The sequence below is a fragment of the Lepus europaeus genome, chromosome 4 (genome assembly GCF_033115175.1).
Source record: "Lepus europaeus isolate LE1 chromosome 4, mLepTim1.pri, whole genome shotgun sequence".
In the NCBI taxonomy this organism is placed as follows: domain Eukaryota; kingdom Metazoa; phylum Chordata; class Mammalia; order Lagomorpha; family Leporidae; genus Lepus; species Lepus europaeus.
In genome coordinates this window covers 166,088,468-166,113,479 of record NC_084830.1, presented here as the reverse complement: position 1 = coordinate 166,113,479, position 25,012 = coordinate 166,088,468, and the positions used below count along the sequence as shown (strand labels likewise).

At 61.2% G+C, this 25,012-nt stretch overlaps 2 protein-coding genes and 1 long non-coding RNA gene across 12 annotated transcripts in view; 1 reads left to right on the top strand and 2 right to left on the bottom strand.

Moving 5' to 3' along the window:
• Positions 1-10,153, bottom strand: part of TRIM11 (tripartite motif containing 11) — a 29,582-nt gene extending 19,429 nt beyond the window's left edge. Inside the window, exons 1-3 of one of the 3 annotated variants that reach the window (XM_062189356.1) lie at positions 9,693-10,153; positions 3,476-3,571; positions 3,080-3,310 (exon numbers count right to left, since the gene is read on the bottom strand). In XM_062189356.1, the coding sequence (XP_062045340.1) occupies positions 3,080-3,310; positions 3,476-3,571; positions 9,693-10,100 (735 nt within the window). In that variant the 5' untranslated portion in view covers positions 10,101-10,153. The remainder of the gene's footprint in view (positions 1-3,079; positions 3,311-3,475; positions 3,572-9,692) is intronic. The other 2 variants (XM_062189357.1, XM_062189358.1) reach the window with 2 other exon arrangements.
• A 455-nt stretch (positions 10,154-10,608) lies between these two features.
• On the top strand, positions 10,609-23,790 carry LOC133758136 (uncharacterized). Of its 2 annotated transcripts, XR_009865767.1 has the most exons (5): positions 10,609-10,841; positions 15,672-15,798; positions 16,839-16,893; positions 22,045-22,347; positions 23,218-23,790. It is a non-coding gene; the product is annotated as an uncharacterized LOC133758136 (long non-coding RNA). The 2 variants fall into 2 exon arrangements; XR_009865766.1 differs by having other exon boundaries at positions 22,045-23,790.
• Positions 11,439-25,012, bottom strand: part of TRIM17 (tripartite motif containing 17) — a 42,009-nt gene continuing 28,435 nt past the window's right edge. For 2 of the 7 annotated variants that reach the window (XM_062189349.1, XM_062189350.1), the window contains exons 2-7: positions 19,695-20,125; positions 16,972-17,067; positions 15,534-15,764; positions 12,663-12,685; positions 12,473-12,576; positions 11,439-12,143 (exon numbers count right to left, since the gene is read on the bottom strand). In XM_062189349.1, coding sequence (XP_062045333.1) covers positions 11,593-12,143; positions 12,473-12,576; positions 12,663-12,685; positions 15,534-15,764; positions 16,972-17,067; positions 19,695-20,120 — 1,431 coding nt within the window. In that variant the 5' untranslated portion in view covers positions 20,121-20,125 and the 3' untranslated portion in view covers positions 11,439-11,592. Of the gene's footprint in view, positions 12,577-12,662; positions 12,686-15,533; positions 15,765-16,971; positions 17,068-19,694; positions 20,126-25,012 lie in introns of all 7 variants that reach the window. The other 5 variants (XM_062189354.1, XM_062189355.1, XM_062189353.1 and 2 more) reach the window with 5 other exon arrangements.

Here is a 25,012-nt window from a genome sequence, read left to right as displayed (position 1 = left end):
GCACTCAGGGAGGAGGGGTGTGTGCACAGAACACAGGGAGCACACTCAGGGAGGAGGGGCGTATGCACAGGACACAGGGAGTGCACTCAGGGAGGAGGGGTGTGTGCACAGAACACAGGGAGCACACTCAGGGAGGAGGGGGCAAGGGCACAGGACACGGGGAGCGCACTCAGGGAGGAGGGGTGTGTGCAAAGGACTCGGGGAGCGCACTCACGGAGGAGGGATGTGTGCACAGAACAGAGGGAGCACACTCAGGGAGGAGGGGGCAAGGGCACAGGACACGGGGAGCGCACTCAGGGAGGAGGGGCGTGTGCACAGAACACAGGGAGAACACTCAGGGAGGAGGGGGCAAGGGCACAGGACACGGGGAGCGCACTCAGGGATGAGGGGCGTGTGCACAGGACACGGAGAGCGCACTCAGGGAGGAGGGGCGTGTGCACAGGACATGGGGAGTGCACTCAGGGAGGAGGGGCGTGTGCAAAGGACTCGGGGAGCGCACTCAGGGAGGAGGGGTGTGTGCACAGAACACAGGGAGCACACTCAGGGAGGAGGGGGCAAGGGCACAGGACACGGGGAGCGCACTCAGGGAGGAGAGGCGTGTGCACAGGACACGGAGAGCGCACTCAGGGAGGAGGGGCGTGTGCACAGGACATGGGGAGCACACTCAGGGAAGAGGGGCGTGTGCACAGGACACGGGGAGCACACTCAGGGAGGAGGGGCGTGTTCACATGACACGGGGAGTGCACTGAGGGATGAGGGGCGTGTGCACAGAACACAGGGAGCACACTCAGGGAGGAGGGGGCATGTGCACAGGACACAGGGAGCACACTCAGGGAGGAGGGGGCAAGGGCACAGGACACGGGGAACACACTCAGGGAGGAGGTCGTGTGCACAGGACATGGGGAGCACATTCAGGCAGGAGGGGGCGTGTGCACAGGACACGGGGAGCGCACTCAGGGAGAAGGGGCGTGTGCAAAGGACTCGGGGAGCGCACTCAGGGAGGAGGGGTGTGTGCACAGACAACAGGGAGCACACTCAGGGAGGAGGGGGCGTGTGCACAGGACACGGGGAGCACACTCAGGGAGGAGGGGGCGTGTGCACAGGACACGGGGAGCGCACTCAGGGAGGACGGGCGTGTGCACAGGACACAGGGAGCACACTCATGGAGGAGGTGCGTGTGCACAGACACGGGGAGCGCACTCAGGGAGGAGGGGGCATGTGCACAGGACACGGGGAGCACACTCAGGGAGGAGGGGGGCCTGTGCACAGAACACAGGGAGCACACTTAGGGAGGAGGGGGCAAGGGCACAGGACACGGGGAGCGCACTAAGGGAGGAGGGGCGTGTGCACAGGACACGGGGAGCGCACTCAGAGATGGTGTATGCACAGGACACGGGGAGCGCACTCAGGGAGAAGGGGCGTGTGCAAAGGACTCGGGGAGCGCATTCAGGGAGGAGGGGTGTGTGCACAGGACACGTGGAGCACACTCAGGGAGGAGGGGGCATGTGCACAGGACACGGGGAGCGCACTCAGGGAGGAGGGGCGTGTGCACAGGACACGGGGAGCGCACTCGAGGAGGGGCGTGTGCAAAGGACTCGGGGAGCGCACTCAGGGAGGAGGGGTGTGTGCACAGAACACAGGGAGCACACTCAGGGAGGAGGGGCAAGGCCACAGGACACGGGGAGCGCACTCAGGGAGGAGGGGGCCTGTGCACAGGACACGGGGAACACATTCAGGGAGGAGGGGGCAAGGGCACAGGACACGAGGAGCGCACTCAGGGAGGAGCTGCGTGTGCACAGGACATGGGGAGCACACTCAGGGTGGAGGGGCGTGTGAACAGGACATGTGGAGTGCACTCAGGGAGGAGGGGCGTGTGCAAAGGACTCGGGGAGCGCACTCAGGGAGGAGGGGTGTGTGCACAGAACCCAGGGAGCACACTCAGGGAGGAGGGGGCAAGGGCACAGGACACGGGGAGCGCACTCAGGGAGGAGGGGCGTGTGCACAGGACACGGGGAGCGCACTCAGGGAGGAGGGGCGTGTGCACAGGACACGGGGAGCACACTCAGGGAGGAGGTGCGTGTGCACAGGACACGGGGAGCGAACTCAGGGAGGAGGGGTGTGTGCACAGAACACAGGGAGCACACTCAGGGAGGAGGGGGCCTGTGCACAGGACACGGGGAACACATTCAGGGAGGAGGGGGCAAGGGCACAGGACACGGGGAGCGCACTCAGGGAGGAGGGGGCGTGTGCACAGGACATGGGGAGCACACTCAGGGAGGAGGGGGCGTGTGCACAGGACACGGGGAGCACACTGAGGAGGGGCGTGTGCACAGGACACGGGGAGCACACTCAGGGAGGAGGGGCGTGTGCACAGGACATGGGGAGGGCACTCAGGGATGAGGGGCGTGTGCACAGTACATGGAAACACACAGGGAGGAGACAGCATGTGCACAGGACACACAGAGGGGCAGCCATGAGCACACTCAGGGTGAACTGTGGTAAATGCGGGTTCTGCTTCTGCCACACACACACACACACACACACACACGGGTATTCATGTGCACGCACACACACGCCCCTCTCACTGACACCCTGCCCTGCCTCAGGGTGTCTCAGCCCCCACCGAACGTCTTCTGTCGGGGCGGGCCTTGAGCAGGAGTGGACGGAACATCCTTTCTTTGTGAAATGCTATGTCCGAGCACCCAGGACAGACGCACTGCAGGAGCGCTGAGTGACACCTGTGCCCAGGCTAGCAGGCGTGTACAGGAGGCAGCAGCCAGCCTCGGCCTCGCCCACAGATGCAACCAAGCATGTCTGCAAACAGCCCTGTCACTGTCCCCAAATGACAGCAGCGTGTACGGCTGAGCGCAGGCCGACACAGCGCCGTGAACACGTCCCCTGGAGCCAGGAACGCCTGCACCGTTAAGCAGGGCCACAGTAACGACCCTTCTTCCACACGCGGGCTCTGGATGCTGCAAAGGCTGGCGCCCCCTCCCAGGAGGGAGAGACCAGCTCCCCTGCCTTCTGGCTCTCAATCCTCAGGGCCAGGACCCCCAGCCCGTGGGCAGCGCCGGCTCACCTGCAGCAGCCCCAGTGCGGGCAGCTGGCAGCGGCCCTCCAGCTCCGCGATGAGCTGGGCCAGCTGTGCACTCTGCTGGCCCAGCCGGGCTGCTCCCTCCCGCAGCCGGGGCAGAGCCTCCAGCTCCTCCTCCTCCAGCTTCTGTAGCAGCCGCTGTTCCTCCTCGGCCAGCAGGCGGCGCAGCCGCTCAAACTCGCCCAGCACGTTCTGCCGCTGGCTGTCCACCATCTTCTGCAGGCAAGCAGGGAATCCCCCCAACATCTAGTCCCTTACCACCACCAAGGCACGCCTCGAAGGGGAGAGCATCCCCCCACCCCCCTCCCCAAGCGGCCCCGCTGGCCCCCATCTGCCTCGGCTGGTCAGGGCAGGGTCCCAGCTCCCAGCCCCGGCACCTGCCTGCCACAGGGCGCAAGTCTCCTCGGCCTGGGCCTGGAACAGCAACGCGTCCTCCATCTGCTTCCGCAGGTGCTCCAGCGACTTCTCCAGCTTCCCCTGGGGACAGAACAGGCTGTGCCTGAGACCCCTGCCCAGCAGCCCTCCTGCACCCGACCTCCTACTAGAGGACAAAGCGAAATGTGCCCTTCTTGCCACCAAAGCAGAGACCCCAGCCCCTCCCCCATGGTCTTTCACTCCCCAAATGGCCGCCACGGAGCCAGGTGCCTCTTCCTGGTCTCCCATGCGGGTACAGGGGCCCAAGCACTTGGGCCATCCTCCACTGCCCTCCCAGAGAGCTGGACTGGAAGAGGAGCAACCGGGACTAGAACCTGGTGCCCATATGGGATGCCGGCGCCACAGGAGGAGGATTAACCAAGTAAGCCACGGCGCCGGCCCCATCCCACATGATCTTTAAAGGCCATCTTCCCAGATCCCAGGCCTCAGCCCCGCAGGCCTCTGTGAGGACCCAGGGACCCTCCAGAGCCGAGCAGGTTTCCTGTTTCCAAGCTGCCTTCCAAGCCCTTTCTTCCAGCTTGGCTCACAAGGGCCTGGGCCTGTGGACCAAGCTGCTGATCACACGCTAGGGTCTGAATGTTCATTTCCCTGGGGACCACAGAGCTCCTCACCCCACGGGCAGTGTTGAGGCTGGGCCCCTGGGGGAAAGGCACTGAGGCAGAGCTGCCCGGGTCCTAGCTCAGTTCCCCCGCTCAGGGCGGCCAACTCCTGTCCAGCAAGGTTTCCACCTACCAGAAGCCAGCCTGGGTCACACAGTGGCCACAGCCCAAGGACAGGGTCTGATTTTGTCCAGAGCTGCCTGGAGGGCTCGGCCACAGAGGGCATGGAGGGGTCCTGCCCCATGCCCTCCATAGTGGCCTCAATAATAAACCAGGAAATGGAGCTCGTTCCCAAGCAACCTGATGGAATCCAAGGAGGGGTTGTGAGAGCCCCGCCTGGGGTTGTGACTGGCATGCGGAGTGGGGACTGGTCCTGGGCCCCTGGTGGGAAGTCTGCTTTCCTGGGCTCCCAGCCCAGAGAGCCCTGGTCCTTCTCCGAGGAGAGGACACAGCCTGCAGACCAGCAAGCAGCTCTCAGCCCTCACCAACCTTGGACCCGTGGCCTACGGGACTGGGCAGTAACTGCCCCCAGCTCCCAAGCTGCCCAGGCATGGTGTTTCATGCACCACACGTGGACCAAGACCCCAGACCTGCCCAGTCTTTGCAGCCTGTCCTGACAGCCCTGGGGTGCATGTGCTCCGGTTCTGCTTCCTTGGTCCCAGTTCCCCCAGCTACTCCCTTCTCAGCCCCGCGCCAGGGGCCAGTGAGGGTCCTTCAGACAGCTTATGCTTCAGCTATTCCTAAGTCTCCCTGAGGGTCCGTGGCCGGACACCAAATGTGACACGTGGCTGCCGTGGGCCCTCCCTGGCACTTGGATTGGCCGACTCGTGTCTCCAGCCAGGACCAGCATGGGACCAAGGTGCTGCGGCTTGGGGAGTTTGCCCCGGCAGTGGGGACCAGGATCTGCGGGCAGTACACCAGAAGCACCAAGGATGTGTCCAGCTCCTCCGCTGTCCCTCGCTGAGCTCAGTTCTCCTCATGGGTGGGGAGGGGCCCTAGCAGGAGCCTCAGACGGGGGTCCCAGTCACCGGCCCTGGTGAGAACTTGGGTCTGATCCCTCATTATCCCAATCCCAGGGAACACAGCCTCACCAGCCGCCTCTCACCCGCCCTCCACAGCTGCGCTCCCACGAGCAGCAGGACAGGAAGTGTCGGGATGCACCTGCTGCAGTAGTGATGTACTCTCTGTGCCTCGAATGGGTCAGAGAGGAGTCACACCCTGGCTGTGCCAGCAAGTGTGGACGCCACAGCCTTGGTGCAGGCCAGTGGCAGAGAGCACTGGGGCTCTGCCTGGCTTCCTCATCCTGGGCCTGGTTCATCTCAGTACAGAGCCCATGGGACTCACAGCCAGACTTGCGGTGGGCAGAACTAACTTCCCAGATCATGGGGTCTGAGGGTGGTGGTAAAAGTTTGCTGGAGGTGGTTCAGGGGCCACCTGGGACAGCCACATCCCACATGGGAGTGCCTGGGTAGAGTCTCAGCTCCACTCCGATTGCAACTTCCTGCTAATGCAGCAGCTGGTGATGGCTCGAGGACCAGGGGCACTGCCACCCATGTGGGAAATGCAGATGGGGCTCCTGGTTCCCAGCCTAGGCCTGGCAGTCCAGGCTGTTGTGGGCATTGAAGAAGTAAACCAGAAAACAGGAACTCTGTCTCCTTCTGCCTTTCAAATAAAATTCCCAGAGAAACGGGGAGAACAGGATCCATCAGCCCCTTCCCTACTTGGTAAAGAGGGTGCTGTTGAGAGGATGGGGACTCCAGTCTGCTCACTGCCTGCAGGCAAAGAAGAGTCCAATGCTTACCAATACCCCCATTCCCAAACAGTCCCCTGCCTACAAATAAACCCCCATGGAGAGTCCTGTGCCCACAAATACCCCACTCAGGAAGGGTCCTCTGCCTACCCAAACCGCTCCCCACGAAGGGTCCTGTGCCTACGAATACCCTTCCTGACTGGCTAGAGTCTGCTACCAGTTACGCCCCCACTCCCCAGGAAGGGTCCCCTGCCTACAATGCTCTCCCTCCCCAGGAAGAGACTCTGACTCTGAATACATCCCATGAAGACTCCTCTGCCTACAATACCCCACCCCCACGAAGAGCCCTGCCTATGAATACCTAACCTGCCCAGGAAGAGTTCTCTGCCTATCACAGACCGCCCAGATAAGTCCTGTGCATACCAACACCCAAACCATGAAGGGTCCCCTGCCTACAATGCTCTCCCTCCCCATGAAGGGTCCTCTGCCTACAACACCACACCCTCCCCCGTGTAGAGTCCTCTGCCTACAACACAACACCCTCGCCCATGTGGAGTCCCCTGCCTACCAATATCTCTCCTCCCCAGCGTCCTCCGTCTACCAATACCACCCCCCCCCGCAGTTTTTTGCCTACCAATACCTACCCAGGAAGAGTCCTCTGCCTATCAATACCAGCCTGGCCTAAGAAGAGCCCTCTGCCTAGCAATCGCGCCCTCCCATGAGGAGCCCCAACCCACCACAGGAAGAGTTCTCTGCCTATACACCTCTCAGGAAGAGTCCTGGGCCTACCAATATCTCATCTCCCCAGGCAGATCCCTCTGCCTGGTAATGGCACCCCAGATAAATTGTCTGCCTCCAATACCCCCGACCAGGTAGAGTCCTCTGTGACCCAAAATCACCCCCATAAACAGCCCTCTGCCTAAAAAGATGCTCCCTGCCCAGGAAGAGGCTCTGATCCCCAATACACCCCTCCCGGGAAAGTCCCACCTTCCAACACCGCCTCTCCTCAGGCAGACCCCTCTGTGCACTACCAGCACCCCAGGAGGAGTCTTTTGTCTACTGATAGCCCCCAAGGAAGAGACCTCTTCGTACCAGTACGCCCCCATCAAGTAGTCTGCCCACAACCCCCCCAGCCCCCTTCAGTCTTCCAGCTGCCAAAAAGTCCTCCCAGCCCCTGCAGAGTCCCTGCCTACAAGTATACCCCTCCCCAGGAAGAGTCCTCTGCCTACCCAGGGGATTCCACAACACAGTCCTGCACTACAAGGAGCCCTCGGGAAGTTTCCAACAATGACCACCAGGCCCAGGACAGTCCTTTTACCAGGGACTGCTGCCTCCACTTAGGAAGAGTCCTCTACCAATGACCTCAACCCCAGGAACGTCCTCTTACTACCAAGGACTCACCACGAAGAGTCCTGTTGTGCGGAATCCCACAGGAGTCCCAAAAGTTACGGAGCACCACTAACCCAAAAAGAGAAAAAGCAAAACCAAAATGGAGTTACTTAAGCTAGGGCACTAAGCACCAGACACTGCCCAGACCATCTGTCAGAACAGACACAGGTGGCGAGGTCTGATAAGGACTGGGGACATTACACCATAAGCAGCAGCCAACCAGCTGGCTACTGCACTACTGCACCTTCACTACTGCACCATGACTGGCCATGCCCAGAAGACCCCCAACACACCATGGGTCACACCCAGACACCATCATCTGGTTGGTGACACCCCAAAGGATGAGCCTGTGATTGGTGACACCCAGGGCACCTTCACCACCCACCGACCCCAGAGCGGGGATGAAAAGGCGAGCCTCACAACTGCTCTCATCCCCTGGGGACCATGGCTCAGTGTGAGTGATGCTCGAGTGGCTCCGACTCATCTTGCTGAAACTCTGCCCAAGTCTTCGCTGACCAAAACTCTGCTGGCCACTCCGTTAGAGCCAACCTCGCCTGGACGTCCCAGCCACTGCCAGAGCCGACACCGGAGCTGGACTGGACTTCTCATCGGTGACATCTCCATCCCTTCACTGTCCAGTCTACTGCCCAGAGTGCCAGGCATCCCACGACCCCTGCCCGTAAGTGACTGTTCTGAGAGCTGTCTCTCCGAGTGGGAACGGAGACTTTGGACTCTGGACTTTGACTTTGGTGACCGTGGTAGGAACCTTGAGAATGCAGCCTTCATATTATGCCCTTAGCCATGAGTGTTTAGACTGATTATGCTTTTAAGCTTTATACTTATAACTATTACTAGACATTATTGAAGACTGCCTTATCCCTAGATGTGTGTAATGACCTGTGGACTGATGACATATTGAGTGGTATTGACCTTTAGATGTATGCACTGAATACGTATTGAGTGGCATTGCAAAATAAGTTATATTGAAAAGACTATCACAATTCTGTGATTCTTCCCCGTGCCCTGACACGTCGCATTAGCCTTGTGGAGATACGTGACAAGTGGCGCTTGTGACACCTCTGAATAATGATCCCCGCCCAGGAAAGTCCACTGACTACCAATGACCCCCAACAGGAAGTCCTCTGTAGCCAGGACCCTAACACTCCCAGAACAAGTCCTCTGAAAAGCAAGGACTCTCCCTGCAAGGACAGTCCCCTGACTACCCCTACCACCCAGCAAGAATGACTGCTCTGATAACCAAGGACCCCTCCAGGCACCCGTCCCTGACCATCTATGATCTCCCCTCCAGGCCCCGTCCCCTGACTACCCCCACCCCCACCTTCCCTCCAGGAGGAGTCCCCTGACTACCAAGGACCCCGCCCAGCAGGAAGAGTCTTCGAAGTACCAAGGCCCTCCCCTCACAGGCAAAATCCCAGGACTACCACAACTCTCCCCAGAAAGCATCTTTAACAACCAACACCTGCAGAAGTATCCCAGTACCATGACCCCTGTGAAAGAGTCCTGACCCCCAACCATCTCCCTGCTGTAAGTGTCCTGTGCCTATCACGACCTCCAGGAAGACTCCTCCCAGGAAGAGTCCTCGGACAGGGCCCAGCCCCCAGGTGCAGTCCCTTGACTATCAGCAACCCCCCTCCAGGAAGTCTTTTAAAAAACGTAAGATTTTATTTTTAATTGTCTGAAAGAGTTCGAGAGAGGCAGAGAGACAAGAGCTTCCATCTGTGGGTTCACTCCCCAAACGGCTGGGGCAGGGGCAGGGCCAGGCCGAGGCCAAGAGCTTCTTCCAGGTGTCCCACAGAGTGCAGGGGCTCCAGCGGCCACTTCTGCTGCTTTCCCGGGCACATTAACAGGGAGCGGGCATGGAAGTGGAGCGGCCGGACTTGAACCCGCGCCCACAGGAGATGCCGGCACTGCGGGCGACGGCCTTCCCCGCAGTGCAGGCCCCGGAAGAGTCTCACGACTCCCCTCGATCCCGTCAGGAAGGCGGCTCTCCCGTCACACCCCCTCCCCAGGAAGAGCCCGCAGACGACCAAGTTCAGCCCCAGGGTCTTAACGCTTCGGAGAAGCCCTCGAGCGCCCTGCCCGTTCCCCACCACGGCCTCTTCTGGAGTTTTTGGGGATTGCTTCCTGCCTTCATCAGGTCAGCTCAGGAGGGCGGCGGCCGCCCCGTGCACGGGCAGGGGCCCCCTGCTCTGGCTGAGCACGCGAGGACGAGGGCGGCAGGAACCCGCGTACGGACCACCCAGGGCTGGGGCCGCGCCGACACCTGCGCCCCCTCGGCCTTCAGGCGCACGGCTGCCCCCATCAGCGGAGCGGCCAGCGCGCTCCACACCTGGCTCGGGGGGCGAACCGAGGCGGGACAGCGAGGGGCGCGCGCGCGGGGGTCCGGGCGCCGGCGCCCACGTACCTTGAGGTCGTCGGCCGCGTCCTGCAGCGGCCGCACGCGGTGCGCCCAGTGCTCGCCCGAGCGCTCGCAGGCGGCGCACAGCAGGCGCAGCTCGTCGCCGCAGAAGGCGGCCAGCGGCTCGCGGTGCGCGGCGCACACGCCCTGCGGCACGGGCGACGGCGGGTGCAGGCGCCGCGCCATCTCGGCCATCTTGGCGAGCGGGCGGTTGGGCCGCAGGTTGCGCAGCGCCGACAGCTCGCGGCACTCGGGGCAGGCGTACGGGCCCTCGGGCTGGCCCCAGCAGCGCCGGATGCACTCGCGGCAGAAGTTGTGGCCGCAGTCGGTCATCACCGGGTCCGTGAAGTAGTCGAGGCAGATGGCGCAGGTGGCCTCCTCCTGGAGGTTGGCCGACAGGTCCGGGGCGGCCATGGCGCGCTCCCCGTCGAGCGGGCGGCCTGGGGCGCGGGCGCGGAGCTGCGGGCGGGCGGGCGGCCGGCGGCAGGGAGAGCGCCCGCGGCGGAAGCCGGAAGCGGCAGGGGCTGCTGGGTGTTGTGCGTTTTTTTTTTTTTGGAACCACCCGCTTTTGCCTCCGATTGGTCGCGGCCTGTCACGTGGCCCGCGTGCGGGGCGGGCCCTGGGCAGAGGGCGCAGGCGCAGCGGCGGAGCCCTGGGCGGTGGGGCTTACGATCCCCGGACGCCGGTGTTGGGGTGGTTGGGGCGCGGTCCGCACGGCCGGGTCCACGGGCGCCAGCGTTGAGGGGTCGGCGCCCCCAGACGCTAGCTTTGGGGTGAAATGGCGGGCTCGGCCCTCACCGCGCCCCGCCGTATCCGCGTCCGGTGCAGGCCGCCCTGGGCCGCGGACGGGGCCTTGGGGTGCCGGAGACGGAGGAGGGAGACCCCTAGCTGAGGCTGGCGTCTCGGGGGTTTTGCCCCTGGTGTGCGGCTCCGGGAGGCCCGCCGGGGTGCGGGTGGACAGCTCTAAGGCTTCTTAGGGGGTCAGGCCTTCCCACTTCCCCCTGTGCGCGGCCAGGGCTGCAGGAGGGGGTGCACGGAATTGAGAGATCACCCCCAAACCCCAGGGATTCTGGAGCCAGGGCCTCACCCGTGTTTCCAACAGGGGGCCCCAGGCAAGATTGGAGAAAGCCAGGCCGCCCTGCCTGGTTGCCGGCTGTGAGTAGACCTGTTGTGTAGGCGTGTGTAGACATGGGGGTGCTCCGTGTTGTGTGGGGCGTGTGTAACTGTGCATGCTCCGTGTTGTGTGGGGCGTGTGTAACTGTGCATGCTCGGTGTTGTGTGGGTAGTGTGTGGCTGTGGGTACTCCATGTCGTGTGGGTAGTGTGTGACCGTGGGTGCTCTGTTGTGTGGGGCATGTGTGACCATGGGTGCTCTGTGTTGCATGGGGTGTGTGTGGCTGTGGGTGCTCCGTGTTGTGTGGGGAGTGTGTAACTGTGCTTGCTCTATGTTGTGTGGGGAGTGTTAGGCTGTGGGTGCTCGGTGTTGTGTGGGGTGTGTGCGGCTGTGGGTGCTCCGTGTTGTGTGGGGCGTGTGCGGCTGTGGGTGCTCCGTGTTGTGTGGGGCGTGTGTGGCTGTGGGTGCTCCATGTTGTGTGGGGCGTGTGTAACTGTGCATGCTCGGTGTTGTGTGGGGCATGTGCGGCTGTGGGTGCTCTGTGTTGGGCAGGCCGCGTCCAGAGCCGTCACTGGCTAGTGGAAGATTCCATCAGAAGCTCTGGGGCTCCTCTGAAGCGTGTGCACACACAGGGCCAACGTGACTGCTTTAATCATATTTCAGACACATCCCCGCCCCGCATGGCCGATGTCTCTCGGTGCAGCCCTGTGCAGGTGGCTGTGCCACCCAAGGGCCTTGCCCTCTGTAGGGAGCAAGCGGACGCAGAGTCTGTGCCTCCAGCCGGCATCTTCCTTCAGCCCTTCACCCACACGGTCACCGTGGAGATGACCATCTGGCCGGATTTGGGGGCCCCCAGGCAGAAGAAGGGCTGCAGGGGCCCTGGGAAGGCGGCCTGGGAGTAGGTGTGCAGGTGGGATCCGTCGCTCACGCTGTAGAAGGAGACCTCCCCCGCCTCAAAGTCCAAGAAGACGCCCATGTGGCTGGGGGGCTCGGTCAGCGTGACGGGGCCGGGGCTGGGTGCTGTGGACAAGTGCTTTTTGCCCTTGGCCAGCTGCACCACCCAGAACCCGTTCTCGGGGCACTTGGGGACCCTGTCCTTGCGGCTCACGCTGGCGCTGCACACGCCCAGGGCCCACAGCGCGTCCCCCGTGAGGTTCATGCCCACCTCCCAGTAGTGCCGGCCCGAGGAGAAGCTCTTCTGGCCCACGGCACACGGGTAGGCCACGAACCTGTCCTTGCTGCACAGCGCGCTGCCCTCAGGTGGGCAGCTCAGGTAGCGCCTCTGGCGGCTCTCGTAGAGGAGGAGGTAGGGGTACGCGGATGCAGGGTCTGGCACCACATCCTCTTGCAGAGGGGTGGCGAGGGAGGAGGGTCAGGAGGGCAGGCCCGAGGTGGCTCCCAGCCCCGCGGCCCCCCTGCACTGAATCCAGCTGTGGATTTGGGGTGACCAGCTGTCCCCACTCCCCAGCTGCGTGTGGATGGTGTAGGAAGGGGAGGGGCATTTGGGCAGCCACTGGCAACGTCTGTGAGGCACAGGCTGGCATCCAGTGCAGGCCCCCCCCCTCCCCCGCACCCGGAGCTCTGGCCCCAGTGTGTGGCACTGCGGGGCTGGGCAGGGAGAGTGCTGCCCAGAGAATCTCGGGTCAGGGGTCTGGACCCTGGGCCCCACTTACCTTGAAAACCTCTGAGCACCTCCACCTGCCCAGGCACCCTGCACACGGTCCTGAGCACCATGGGGGGCGTGGCCTCCGAGCACAGCACTTGCAGGCTGTCCTTACTCCAGGGAGGACAGCTTCACTGTCCCCTCTGGCCTGCACGGAGCCCTCCCTCGCCCACCTCCACCCTGCCGTGTGGAATACATACCTGGCCAGGGTGTCCTTCATGTCCTGCAAAAGACAGGGGTGGGAGGGGGAGGCAGGGAGTGGGCCAAGTCCTCAGCTGCCCCCAGCCCTCGCTGACCCTCCCCAAGTGAGGAGGTCTCTGCATCCACGCCTTTGGTCCAGACTGGCCCTTGCCGGGCATTCCTGGGAATAAGCTGCACCCTCCCCAGCACCCCTGGCTGCACTGCCACCGGGTGCTCAGCCTGACCCATGCCATCCTCCCAGCCATGGTGGGGGCTAGGTCCTGCTGATGGGCCCAGGGGTGCCCACCTGGTGCCTTTACGCCTTCCAGTCCAGTAAGCAGTGCATACAAGCACCCCTCATCCCTGAGAGCTGGGGCAGTCAGGAGCCTGTGAGAGCTCCTTTATAAAAACAGACCACAGCCACTGTGACGCCCAAGGAGAACAAGAGGGACAGAGCCGAGAGCTCCCGCCCGTGCCCCTCGGCCTCTACACAGCGCTTGCTCTGCGGGGCCCGTTACGTTCAGCTGGGGCTGCCTGTACATAGTGCTGCAGCTCCTCAGCCAACCAGGCATCCAGGGGACTACTGCTGTGCAGGCAGTGAGCACAGCGTGGGTGGTTCGAGTCCAGGGCTGGACGATACTGGCCAGTGCCAGCTTTCACTGCCATACTCAGAGCATTGTGCAAGGTAAAACTCAAGAGTTGCTCGTTTCTGGGATCCTCAATATTCTCAGACCATAGCTGACCTGGAATTGGTGAAGAGAAGTGAGGGCAAGGGCTGCGTGTGCTCACCCACTTAGGCGGGTGTGGGCCGGTCCAGGAGGGACAGCTGTGATGTGGACACAAGGGTGGTTCCTAGAGCCTCTGGGGAGCCACAGAGCTGCCAGCACCTGCCGTTCCCACGTGGGAAGCAGCCAGGGGCCAGGGGCAGTGGAAGATGGCCCAAGTGCTTGGGTCCCTGTACCCATGGGAGAGACCTGGAAGAAGTTCCTGGCTCCTGGCTTTGACCTGGCCCAAACCCAGCTGTTGTGGCCATCTGGGGAGTGAACCAGCAGGTGGAAGATTCTCTCTGCCTTTCAAAATAAATCTTTTTTAAAAAAAGCAACTGTAGAAGTCACTGAGATAAAAGCACAGGTGAGAAGGGGGCATCCCAAAGAATTGCCTCTTGGGCAATTCACACCTGCCCCATTTGTGTGACTACATGAGAATGTGCGGTGTGTGTGTATGCAAGTGATGCACTGTGTGTGGTGAGCGTGTGATGCAGTGTGTATTGGGGGGTGTCTGTGTGCGGTGGCACACTGGTATGTGTGATGGTGCACTCTGGTGTGATGCAGTGTGTACTGGGGAGATGTCTTGGTGTGTGATGGTGTGCTGTATGTGGTATTGTGTGAAGTATGTACATGTGTCATGTGCACAGTGTGTGGTATATGTATGAAGTATGTATGGGTGAGTGTATCATGCAGTGTGTATTATGAGGGAGATGTCTTGGTGTGTGTGATGGTGTGTTGTATGTAGTATGTGTGTGAAGTATGTGTGTGGTGGGCATGTGATGCAGTGTGTATTGGGGTGTGTCTGGGTGTGTGGTGGCACACTGGTATGTGTGATGGTGGGTGTGTGACAATGTGTGGTGGTTTTGTGTATGGAGGTGTATGATGGTGCAGTGTGGTAGGTGTGTGTGTGATGGTGCACAGTAGATTTCTGTTATGGTTCTATTCACTCCCTATGCTTCTGTGGGCCAGTTATCCCTGGCAGGCCAGTTGGCTGCACCATCCCCAACCATGGCCACTGGACACAGCAATGTGACTCCTACCCTTGAGGAAGTCACAGGTGCCCATCCAGGCCACTGTGTGTCCCTCGAGTTCCAGCTGCATGTGGGGCACCCCTGGTCTCCTGGGTTGGAATCGTGTCCTTGCCAAAATTCCCAGTTGCAGTGCTACCCCCGGGCTCCAGGCTGTGACTGTGTGGACGAGGAGGTGGCCTGGCAAAGCTGTCATGAGTTGAGAACATCCCGGCTCAGCTGCACAACGCAGCAGAGTACATGGCCTTCTCCCAGGACCGTACAGTGGCAGCCTGGGGAGAAGGTGCAGGAGGGTGTCTGCTGAATGGGGTCACTTGTGCACCTCACGAGGTCAGAAATCTGAAGAGAAGGGACCGGCTGCCTTTGCAGAGGTAACAGGTTGAGTGAGGTCACTGGGGCAGGGCCGGTTTCTATGAGGACAGGAGAAGGAACCCGTGAACACACACCACACAGGACACAGGGAGAGGGCACATGCGCAAGCCAGAGGCCTTGGGAAACCCACGCTGCAGTCCAGCCCCAGGACTGTGAGGAAGTAGGTTTCTGTGTTGAAGCCATGGTCTGTGGCACAGGTTGAGCAGCTCTGATGCAAGCTGCAAACCTCCACCTGCATGGCTGTCACTCAGGCTGAGTATGCAGTGGTGTGCAGCAAGTGGACTTCAATATTTAGACTTGGGTCCCATCCCCAAATATCTCTATGTGTACACAGAATGTTGCAAAAGCCAAAAAAACCTGAAGCCCACAGCATTCCCGGTCCCTACCACCTCTGTGCTCAGCAGTGGAGCTCAGCCTGAGCCTCCTCTCTCAGGCTGTGTGTGTTTCTCCCTATGCTCACACTGAGCCTCTTCTGTTGGACTGTGTCCCCATGCTCAGCCTGAGCCTCCCCTGTCAGGCTGTGTTTCTCCCCATGCTCAGCCTGAGCCTCCTCTGTCGGGCTGTGTCCCCACGCTCAGCCTGAGCCTCCCCTGTCGGGCTGTGTCCCCACGTTCAGCCTGAGCCACACCTGGCAGCAGCTCCAGTCCTCATGGCATGCCCTTCCGACAGCAGCCTGGACAGGTATGGGGTGGCGTGTGCCTCCTGCCAGCCCCGCGGGCCTCACCTGCAGCATCTGCAGGGGCTCCTGCTGGCTGCGGTCTTCCAGCCGCAGCAGCAGCATCTCCAGCGTGTGGCTCTGCTGGTCCAGGGAGGCCTTGCGCTCACTCAGCCTGCTGGTCGTCTCCTCCTCCTCCTCCTTCAGGGCCTGCAGGAGCCGCCGCTCTTCCTCCACCAGGAGCAGGGTCATCTTCTCAAACTCCACCAGGATGCGCGTTCTCCTCTCCTTCACCATGGCCTGCGGGAGCAGCACCCCCACCCCTGAATGTGAGGTGGGCCATCCACACGGGTCTCCAAAGGGAACCAGCAGCTCCAGCCGTGGCAGGGGGCTGGGGGTGTCCACACAGGTGCACTCCGTGAGCCCCAAATCATGACAGCCACACGTCCGTGTGCTGGAAGCTCGCTGCATGGTGTGTTGGACACCACAGGAGCCAGTGCTGGACCAGGCTCAGAATCAGCGGAGGCACTCAGGCTGCAGCCGAGCTGCCAGCAGGCCTGAGAAGGCAGTACCCCACCCCTCGTCCCAAGGGGCCGCTCCTGGTCATCACGGTAACAAGGCACCTCTGTGTTGATTCTCACACAGCACCAGGACCAGCCTGGGAGGCCCAGTGCTAACCACGCAGCCCCTGCCTTGGGACTGCGTCTGTAAACCCAATGTTTCCTGCTTGGCCCCACGAGAAGCCTTGACAGTGCAGTATGGCTGCGTTCTAGATCACGTGGTAGAGCCACAGCTGATGGTTAAACCGTGCTGCACATGCTCACCATCACACAATCCACCGAGCTTCAGAATGGGCTAGGTTTCCAAACAAGCAAAGCCCAGAGGACTGAGTGTATCTAGCCAGGGAGATGTCTCCCTGAGTGGCAGGAGGGGGCATCTCCCAGCTGCACCTCCTGGTTCTCTTTCTCCCTCGTCGGGCTCCATCCTGCAGCCTCTGCCCAGCGCACAGAACACGCTCTGTGCTGCCCCACCCCAGCTGGCCAGCCCCCTGTGCTTGTGGCCATCCTGGCAGCCGGGGGTCGCTGGGCCTTCCCTTAACTGTGAAATCCCCTTTGCTGGGGGACACTTCTGAGAGTGGAAGGAGTCTCCACCAGGCCTCCATCACCTGGAGCCTGTCACCCTGGAGGTGGCGCTGACAGACGCGGCCTCCTGCCCCTGACAAGCCTCACAGTCCCTGTTCTCTGACACCACACCTGTCGGCCCCTCCCCATGCCCGCCTGTTCCTCCATGACCCCCACGTGGGCTCTGTCCACATCAGTTCTGCCCTCGGGGCAGCCGCAGGACCTACAAGGATGGAACCCTCTCCCTCCCCAGGGCTGCCTGTGTTGGAAACAGGAGGAAGGGGCACCGACTCTCACCCCGAGCGGAGGTGAGTATGGCTGGCTGGAGCAGGGATGGAAAGCCCCCCACCCCAAACACACACATGGGGCGCGGCCCAGGCACCCACCTGCCACTCGGCCAAGGCCTGCTCCCACTGGGCTTGCATCTTCTCCGTCTTCACCACCTCCTCCCGCAGGCACTCCATGTCTGCCTCCAGCTTCGACTGCGGGGCACACAGAGCGGCAGATCTGGGGTCAGTGGCTCCCCCCACCCCGCCAATTCCTCCCCAGGGCACTGGGATTGGAATGTGCCAGCCCCGACGGCCACCAGGCACCAAGATTATCTGGAGCTGGAGACAACTGACAGGAACAGATGCAGACACAAGCAGAGCCCCTGAGGACCTAGGGCTGCCCTAAATCTCCCCCGGCCACAAGGAGGACAGCCTGTCAGCCCTGGGGGAGACCTGCACACCTCCTCCCCCAGACCACCTGGCTGTCCACACACACTGCACACACACCCCTCCCCAGACAACCACGCTGTCCACACACTGCACACACCCCTCCCCCAGACCACCTTGCTGTGCACAGAGACAGCCCCGTCGTCCACACACTGCCGGTCCTCAGCTTGCTACCCTGGGAGGCTGGAAGCCCTTTTGCTCTGGTGGCAGCCCACTCTGCTGTCTGTTGTGCAGACGGAAAAGGAAGCTGGAGTCTCGGCCAGTGCTGTGAGCTCCTGCTGAGCCCACTCCTGCCGATGTGTGCCGTGCTCCTGCGTAAGCCCTGTGTTCCTCCCACTCCTCTGGCCTCTGCAGGTGATTCTTCTGAGGCGTCACCTGTGAGGTGGGCAGTGGGGCGGAGCCTGCAGCCGGAGGGAGGGCAGGTTCTCTCTCTGACATGAGGGGCATGAGTATCACACACAGGGAGTCGGGATACCCTCTCCAGTTGTGGGGATTGTAACAGTGTCTCAGCTCTGGTCAGCCCCTGCCACCAAGCATCCGGCTCAGGTGAAGCATTTTGTCCTGTGCCGTGGCTGCCTCCTATGGCGGAGCCTTCTGGGGGACTGGGCCAGGCCTGCAGCCACAGCTGTGTCACCAGGAATGCTGATTGCTATGCCCCGTCTGGACAGGCCAAGTGGGAAGTCCTGGAGGTGGGTGAGGCCCCCACATGTGCTTCCTGGGGCCTCAGCTGTCGCAAGTGGGGGCTTCATGCTCCCACGCAGTTGCTATCCTGGGGAACGTGATTCTTGCTCACCAAGCACCCCACGCACAGGCGTGGGTACAAAATGCCAAAGTGCACACAGAAAGTGTGTGGTCCGTGCACATGATGGACTTGCGCAGACAGCAGTCAGGAGAGCAAAGTCATTTGTGGCAATAGGGATGGAGCTGGAGGTGATGTTAATGAAACAAGCAGTGCTGTGCTCACTCAGAAGTGGAATCTGACACTACTGGGCTCTTAAAAGCTGGGCCTGAACACTGGCGCCGGCACAACACCACAGCCAGGCAGGGGGAAGAACCCACAAAAAAGCTACCAGAGAGGGTTTGAATGCACTCAGCTGAAAGAGCTGCTGGTGTCTGAGACGTGGAGAACTTTTTTTTTTTTTTTTTTTTTTTGATAGAGTGGACAGTGAGAGAGAGAGAGAGACAGAGTTTAGAAAGGTCTTCCTTTGCCTTTGGTTCACCCTCCAATGGCCGCCATGGCTGGCGCACCGTGTTGATCTGAAGGCAGGAGCCAGGTGCTTCTCCTGGTCTCCCATGGGGTGCAGGGCCCAAGGACTTGGGCCATCCTCCACTGCCTTCCCGGGCCATAGCAGAGAGCTGGCCTGGAAGAGGGGCAACCGGGACAGAATCTGGCACCCTGACCGGAACTAGAACCCGGTGTGCCGGTGCCACAGGCGGAGGATTAGCCTAGTGAGCCGCGGCACCGGCCTGAGACGTGGAGAACTTAAATACCCTGGTGGTCACTACACACAGCACGTGGGCCACCACTCCGTACTGCAGTCGCTGTCCACTAGACGTTAATTAAGAGATGCTAGATCCGGCACGCCTGCGGCTGGGCAGTGGGGTTAAGCCGGGGCTGTGTTTGGAGACAGGACGCAGCCGAGGCCCGCTGCCCACCACGCTCTCCCAGGGCCCGCGTCACTGTCCACGTTCCCGGGACACAGGTTCTCAGGGAGGAATTCTCAGAGGATTCTCCAACAGGAATCAGGCATCCTTCCCAAAATTAGTCTGGAATCAGAGGCTCCTTCCTCAAAGACCCAGACTCCTGGGACCTGGGTTCAAGTCCTGCCTGGCCACTTTCTGACTCTGAGTCATTGGCCAAGCCCCTGGAGTTCCTGCCTGAAAGCAGGATGAATGGTATCGCTTCTCTCGGCCTTTTGGCTAAGATCAAGTGTAGGGTGAGCGGTGACTGCGTGGCTATGGTGGTGGTATGGGGCCTGGATGGCGATTCAGAGCAGTAGATGGCCCCTGGCGGCACGCAGCAAGCACCAGGACTGCCAGGTAGTACCAGAAGCATCAGGAATGTCCCACAGATGGCTCTGTGGCCTTGGTTTCCCCAGCACACAGTCCTCTCCCGATCACGCAGTGCATGGCGGTGCTGCCGCCTTCCTGGCCGGGCTCCCTCCCTGCGCTGGCCTGACCGTGCTGCCTGGCCTCCCCGTGGGGAGGTGAGGCCACAGGCCACCTGCGCCTGGCCAGGAAGGTGAGGGCCGACAGCAGAGCATGCCCCTCAGGCCACCTGGCACCTGGAGCGAGGCCTGGTCACCCACCTGCTTTGAGGTGTCCACTAGGAGGCCCTGCCCGGCCAACGCACCCCTGGACGCCCACCCCAGCGGGGCCCCGACACGGCGCACCTTGTACTCCTGCACAGCCTCCTCCACGGGCAGCACCCTGTGCAGCCGGTGCTCCCGCGCCTCCCTGCAGACCACACAGATGGGGCTCTTGTCTTCCTCGCAGAAGAGCTTGAGGGGCTCCTGGTGCACCTGGCACAGGTCCCGCTTTTGGAGGCCAGGGTGCTGCCGCGCCATCTCGGCCACTTTGGTCAGCAGGCGGTTGGGCCGCAGGTTCCTCTGCGGGGACATCTCCCTGCACTCGGGGCAGGGGAACGAGCCCTTCCGCCGCCTCCCCTTCTTGCCTTTGGCCTTCTCCCAGCTCAGCCGGATGCACTCGCGGCAGAAGTTGTGGCCGCAGGCGGTCATCACGGGGTCTGTGAAGTAGTCGAGGCAGATGGAGCACGTGGCCTCCTCCTGCAGCTTTCTGGCAAGTTCCACGGCATCCATGGCTCCTGCAGAGACACACCGAGAGGTTCCTGCATTGAGCAACTGCAGGGCAGATGCTTCGGTGAGGGACGCTCCAGGCCAGCCGCCCACACTGTGCACCATGCCGGCCTCCTCTGAGGCACCACCTACCGATGAGTCTAGAGCCCCTTAAGCTAGGGGGTCGAGAGCTGTTATTCTAGCCTTATCTATAACAGAGCAAAAGGACTAGCCGGGCCCCTCAGAGCCTGGATCCTACTTGTCCTGTGTGGCCAGCCCAGCCAGGCCTCTGCAGAGAATCCTGCCAACTCACCCTTGCTGTGAGCCCTGCCTTTCAGGAGAACGCATTGGGTCAATGCAGCAGGAAGGCCTCCCTCCTGCCACTGACCTGCTGTTCAGCCCTTGGGCCTGCCCTCATCTGCCCCCACGACAGCCCCTTTGCAAGAGGTGACCCCCAGGGGGCGGGGTCTAGGCAGAGGAGTGTAGGACATTGGGAGAGCTCGCCAGTCTGAGGGACATTCCACATGCTGGGTGGGATGCAGGCTGCTGGCACAGGAAGGGCCCTCCCCCCCCCTTCCACACCCAGACCCGGCCCTCGCCCTGGATGTAAATGGTCTGGCAAACAGGGAGGCAGCTTCCTCGGGAGCCGTGTGCCCACTGCCCCCTGTTCTTGCCACCGGCGTGGAGCTCCCTCTGAGCACCCAGCACCTAATGAGGCCGAGCCTTCCCTGACACCCAGTGAATGAAGCTTGGATAGGGAGCTTTTCAACAAGCATCAGAGCCACATTTCCGGTAACAACGCCCTCCTCCCAACCAAGGGGAATGGGAAAGGTGAGGGCATGCAGGAAGACACATGGGTGTGCAGCACACACACACAAACATGATGGCACATGCGTGCTCACAGACACATAGGCAGACACATGCACACCCCACAAACACAAATGCTGAGACATGTGTGTGCACAGACATGCATGAACACCCATGCACACCCTGCATGCACACAGACACCCTCTGGAGTCTGAGCACTGGGTCCTTGCAGGGGAGCCCTTGAAGGCCCCTTACCCGGGTGTCACTGGCTCCCTGGTTCCCGGGGTAGGGGTGGGGGTGGTGGCCCTAGAGGCAGGGCTGGGGGTCTGGCTTGGCAGGGAGGGAGGCGGTCCTCAGGTTGGGAGTAGCCCTCGGCCAGTCTGCTCATCCAGGGGACCACGTAGAACCCCTCCGGAACCAGCAGCCAGGCAGGGGCCGTGTGCACCTGGAATGGGGGAATGGGCGGGGCGAGGGCGGAACCCACGGGGGAGTGGGCGGAGTTGGGGGCTGTTGGTACCGCGGAGGAGTGGGCTGGATCCTCACCAAGGGGAGGTGGCCCAGGCAGGGAGAGGTACTCTCGGGGAGGGTCCCGCGCCAGGCGCACCAGCTCAGCGCGCACGCATTCGGAAAGGCTGGTTTCGCTCGTTGGAGCCCAGGATGAGGCCGCGGGGCCTGAGCCAGGGCCTTTATGGCGTCAGCAGGGTCGGGGGTGGGGGTGGGGGCTTCCGCAGGGCGGGCGGCGCCTGGGGTGGGGCTTTGTGGGTGAAGGTGGCGCGGGGAACGGGGAGGGCGGGGGGGGGGGGCGGTGCAGGGGAAGGCGGCAGCTTGCTGCGGGAGGGGAGGTTGTGGGGGGTTGAGGGTCCAAGGGAGAAGGTGAGAGTGGCGGTGGGGGCGGGCGCTCCAGTGGGAGGAGGTGGGCGGAGAGTGCCTAGCAGGGGCGAAGGTGGGGCAGGCTAGGATTCGAGCCAGCGTCCCTGGGGGGGGGGGGGGGGCTGTGCGGGCCAGGGGTGCCGCAGGCTTTGGCTAGGGGGTGGGGCTGGGAAGGCCTAGAGGCTACTGGTACAAAGCCCCTCCCCCTTCAGGCTGGTGCGGGAATTCTGGGCCAGGGCTTCTATCTAAAATCACAATTAAAATTTTAAAGCTTTAAGAAAGTATTACAAGCAAACACGCCCTGCAGACCACAGAAGGACAGCCCCTACACAAGCCGAAGCCTCCCCTGGCCACCTCCCCACATCCATGTTCCTGGTTCAGCGACTTTGGTGTTTAAGTGAACTTTGACCCTGCAGTCCAAGCCACTTCTCCATTCGCCTCTGTGTGCGGGAGGACACGCCCTTTCTCCTCTGGTTACCCTGCCTTTGTGACAGGGAGGCCCACCCAGAACCGGGAAAGGCAGAGATGCCGGCTGTAGGCCCTTCCTCTGCCCCAGTGTCTGGAGAATGGACAGGTAGGTGGCTGGCCGCCCTCACCAGAGGGGCACGGTGTTGAATGGACGGGGCTCTGGGGGGAAGACAGGGGACTACCCAGGAAGATTCTGTGGGGCCCCAAGAGAGCCAACCAGAAGTGACTCGGAGCATGGGAGAAGAGGATGGATGCTGTCCCCAAGGGAGGATGTGGCTGAGCCATCACCAAGAGCCAGCCCTTCAGAATGGCCTGGGAGTGCAGCAGCAGGAAGCTTCCAGGGTACTTTTGGCCTGTCCATTGAGTTCTAGAAGCTTCCTGGTGTGCCCCAGCCCAGGTGCAGCCAGCCCCACCTCACCACCCAGCAGGCCCCTGGTGGCCCCGCAACCCCTGATGGCCTATGGGAGCTCGTAGCTCAGAAACGTCCTGAATTTATTTTTGTGAAGTAGTCTTGGGTTTGCAGCACAAATGAGAGAAGGGACACAGATCTCCATGTCACTGTGTGGGACTCCCACAGGAGTCCCAAAAGAGTTACAGAGCACGCATAGCCAAAAAGAAAGAGAAAAAGCAAAACCAAAATGGAGTTACTTAAGCTAGGGCACTAAGCACCAGACACTGCCCAGACCATCTGTCAGAACAGACACAGGTGGCGAGGTCTGATAAGGACTGGGGACATTACACCATAAGCAGCAGCCAACCAGCTGGCTACTGCACTACTGCACCTTCACTACTGCACCATGACTGGCCACGCCCAGAGACCCCCAACACACCATGGGTCACACCCAGACACCATCATCTGGTTGGTGACACCCCAAAGGATGAGCCTGTGATTGGTGACACCCAGGGCACCTTCACCGCCACCTACCCCAGAGGGGGGATGAAACAGTGAGCCGCATGACTGCCCTTCATCCCTCAGGAACCACGACTCAGTGCAAGTGAAACTCTGCCCGCGTCTCCACTGACTGAGCTCTGCCTGCCACCCTGCTGGAGCCCACCTCCCTGGACGTCCCAGCTGCCGCCAGACCTGACATCGGAGCCGGACCAGACCTCTCATCAGGTGACATCAGAGCCGGACCAGACCTCTCGTCAGGTGACCTCTCCAGCCCTTCACCTTGGGAACTCTGAGCGTACTGCCCAGAGTGCCAGTCATCCCACGACCCCTGCCCGTAAGTGACTGTTCTGAGAGCCGTCAGAGTCTCTGAGTGGGAACGGAGACTTTAGACTCTGGACTTTGACTTTGGTGACCGTGGTAGGAACCTTGAGAACGCAGCCTTCATATTACGCCCTTAGCCATGAGTGAGTGTTTAGAGTGGTTGTGCTTTCATGCTTTATACTTATAACTATTGCTGGATACTCCTGGAAATTGCCTTACTCCTGGATGTGTTCTGACCTATGGACTGGTGACATATTGAGAGGTATTGACCTTTAGATATGTGCATTGAATATATATATACTGAGTGGTATTGATTACTGAATAATAAATTATATTGAAAAGACTATGATGAGTCTGTGTGATTCTTCCCCGTGCTCCAACATGTCGCATTAGCCTTTCTGAGCTGTGTGGTAAGTGGCGCTCATGACACACTGCCTCGCCATCCTGTCGTCCCTGATGTCTCCATGGTCTCTCCATAGTTCTGCCCTGTCCAGATGGTCCTGGGGCTGGGACCGCATTGTGTGGGCCCTTCAGATGGATGCTGTGTTGGAACTCAGGCCCACAGACAGGCATGCATGCAAGGAAACAGGTTAACTGGGAAAACAGCATCTTCAGGCCAAACGTACCGTCCCAGTCCTCAAGGTAGTGGGAGGACAACACGGAGTAGAGGGAGGTGAGGGCAGACAAGTGGTTCATTGGTCATCAGACAGGTCCCAGGCTCAGTTTTGACCACCCTGATGCCAGCGAGGTGGAGGCTTCTTTGAGGTCAAAAGCTTGGCTGTTGACAGCTGCTGCCCGCGGATTCTCCCTTACCTGGGACCTGCAGGTCTGACCATGTCCCTGCAGCCAGTCCTGGAAATTCTTTCTTTAAAAATGTATTTATCTGAAGCAGAGAGTGACAGAGATGGGGTGGGGGAAAGAGAGAGCTTCCGTCCACTGGTTCACTCCCTAAATGGCCGTGTCCGCCGAGTCTGGAACAGGCTGAAGACAGGAGTCTGGAGCTCCATCTGGGTCTCCCACGTGAGTTCAGGGGCCCAAGCACTTGAGCCCTCCTCTGCTGCTTTCCCAAGTGCATTAGCAGGGAGCTGGATTGGAAGTGAAGCAGCCAGGACTTCAACTGGGGTGCTCAGATGGGATGCTGGTGTTGCAAGTGGCACAGTCCAGTCCCTGGAATTCTTTTTTTTTTTGACAGGCAGAGTGGACAGTGAGAAAGAGAGAGACAGAGAGAAAGGTCTTCCTTTTGCCATTGGTTCACCCTCCAATGGCCGCCGCGGTAGGCACGCTGCGGCCGGCGCACCGTGCTGATCCGTGGCAGGAGCCAGGTACTTATCCTGGTCTCCCATGGGGTGCAGGGCCCAAGCACTTGGGCCATCCTCCACTGCACTCCCTGGCCACAGCAGAGAGCTGGCCCGGAAGAGGGGCAACCGGGACAGGATCGGTGCCCCGCTCGGGACTAGAACCCGGTGTGCCGGCGCCGCAAGGCGGAGGATTAGCCTAGTGAGCCGTGGGCCGGCCAGTCCCTGGAATTCTTACACATTACTCATTGTTGCCCAGCACT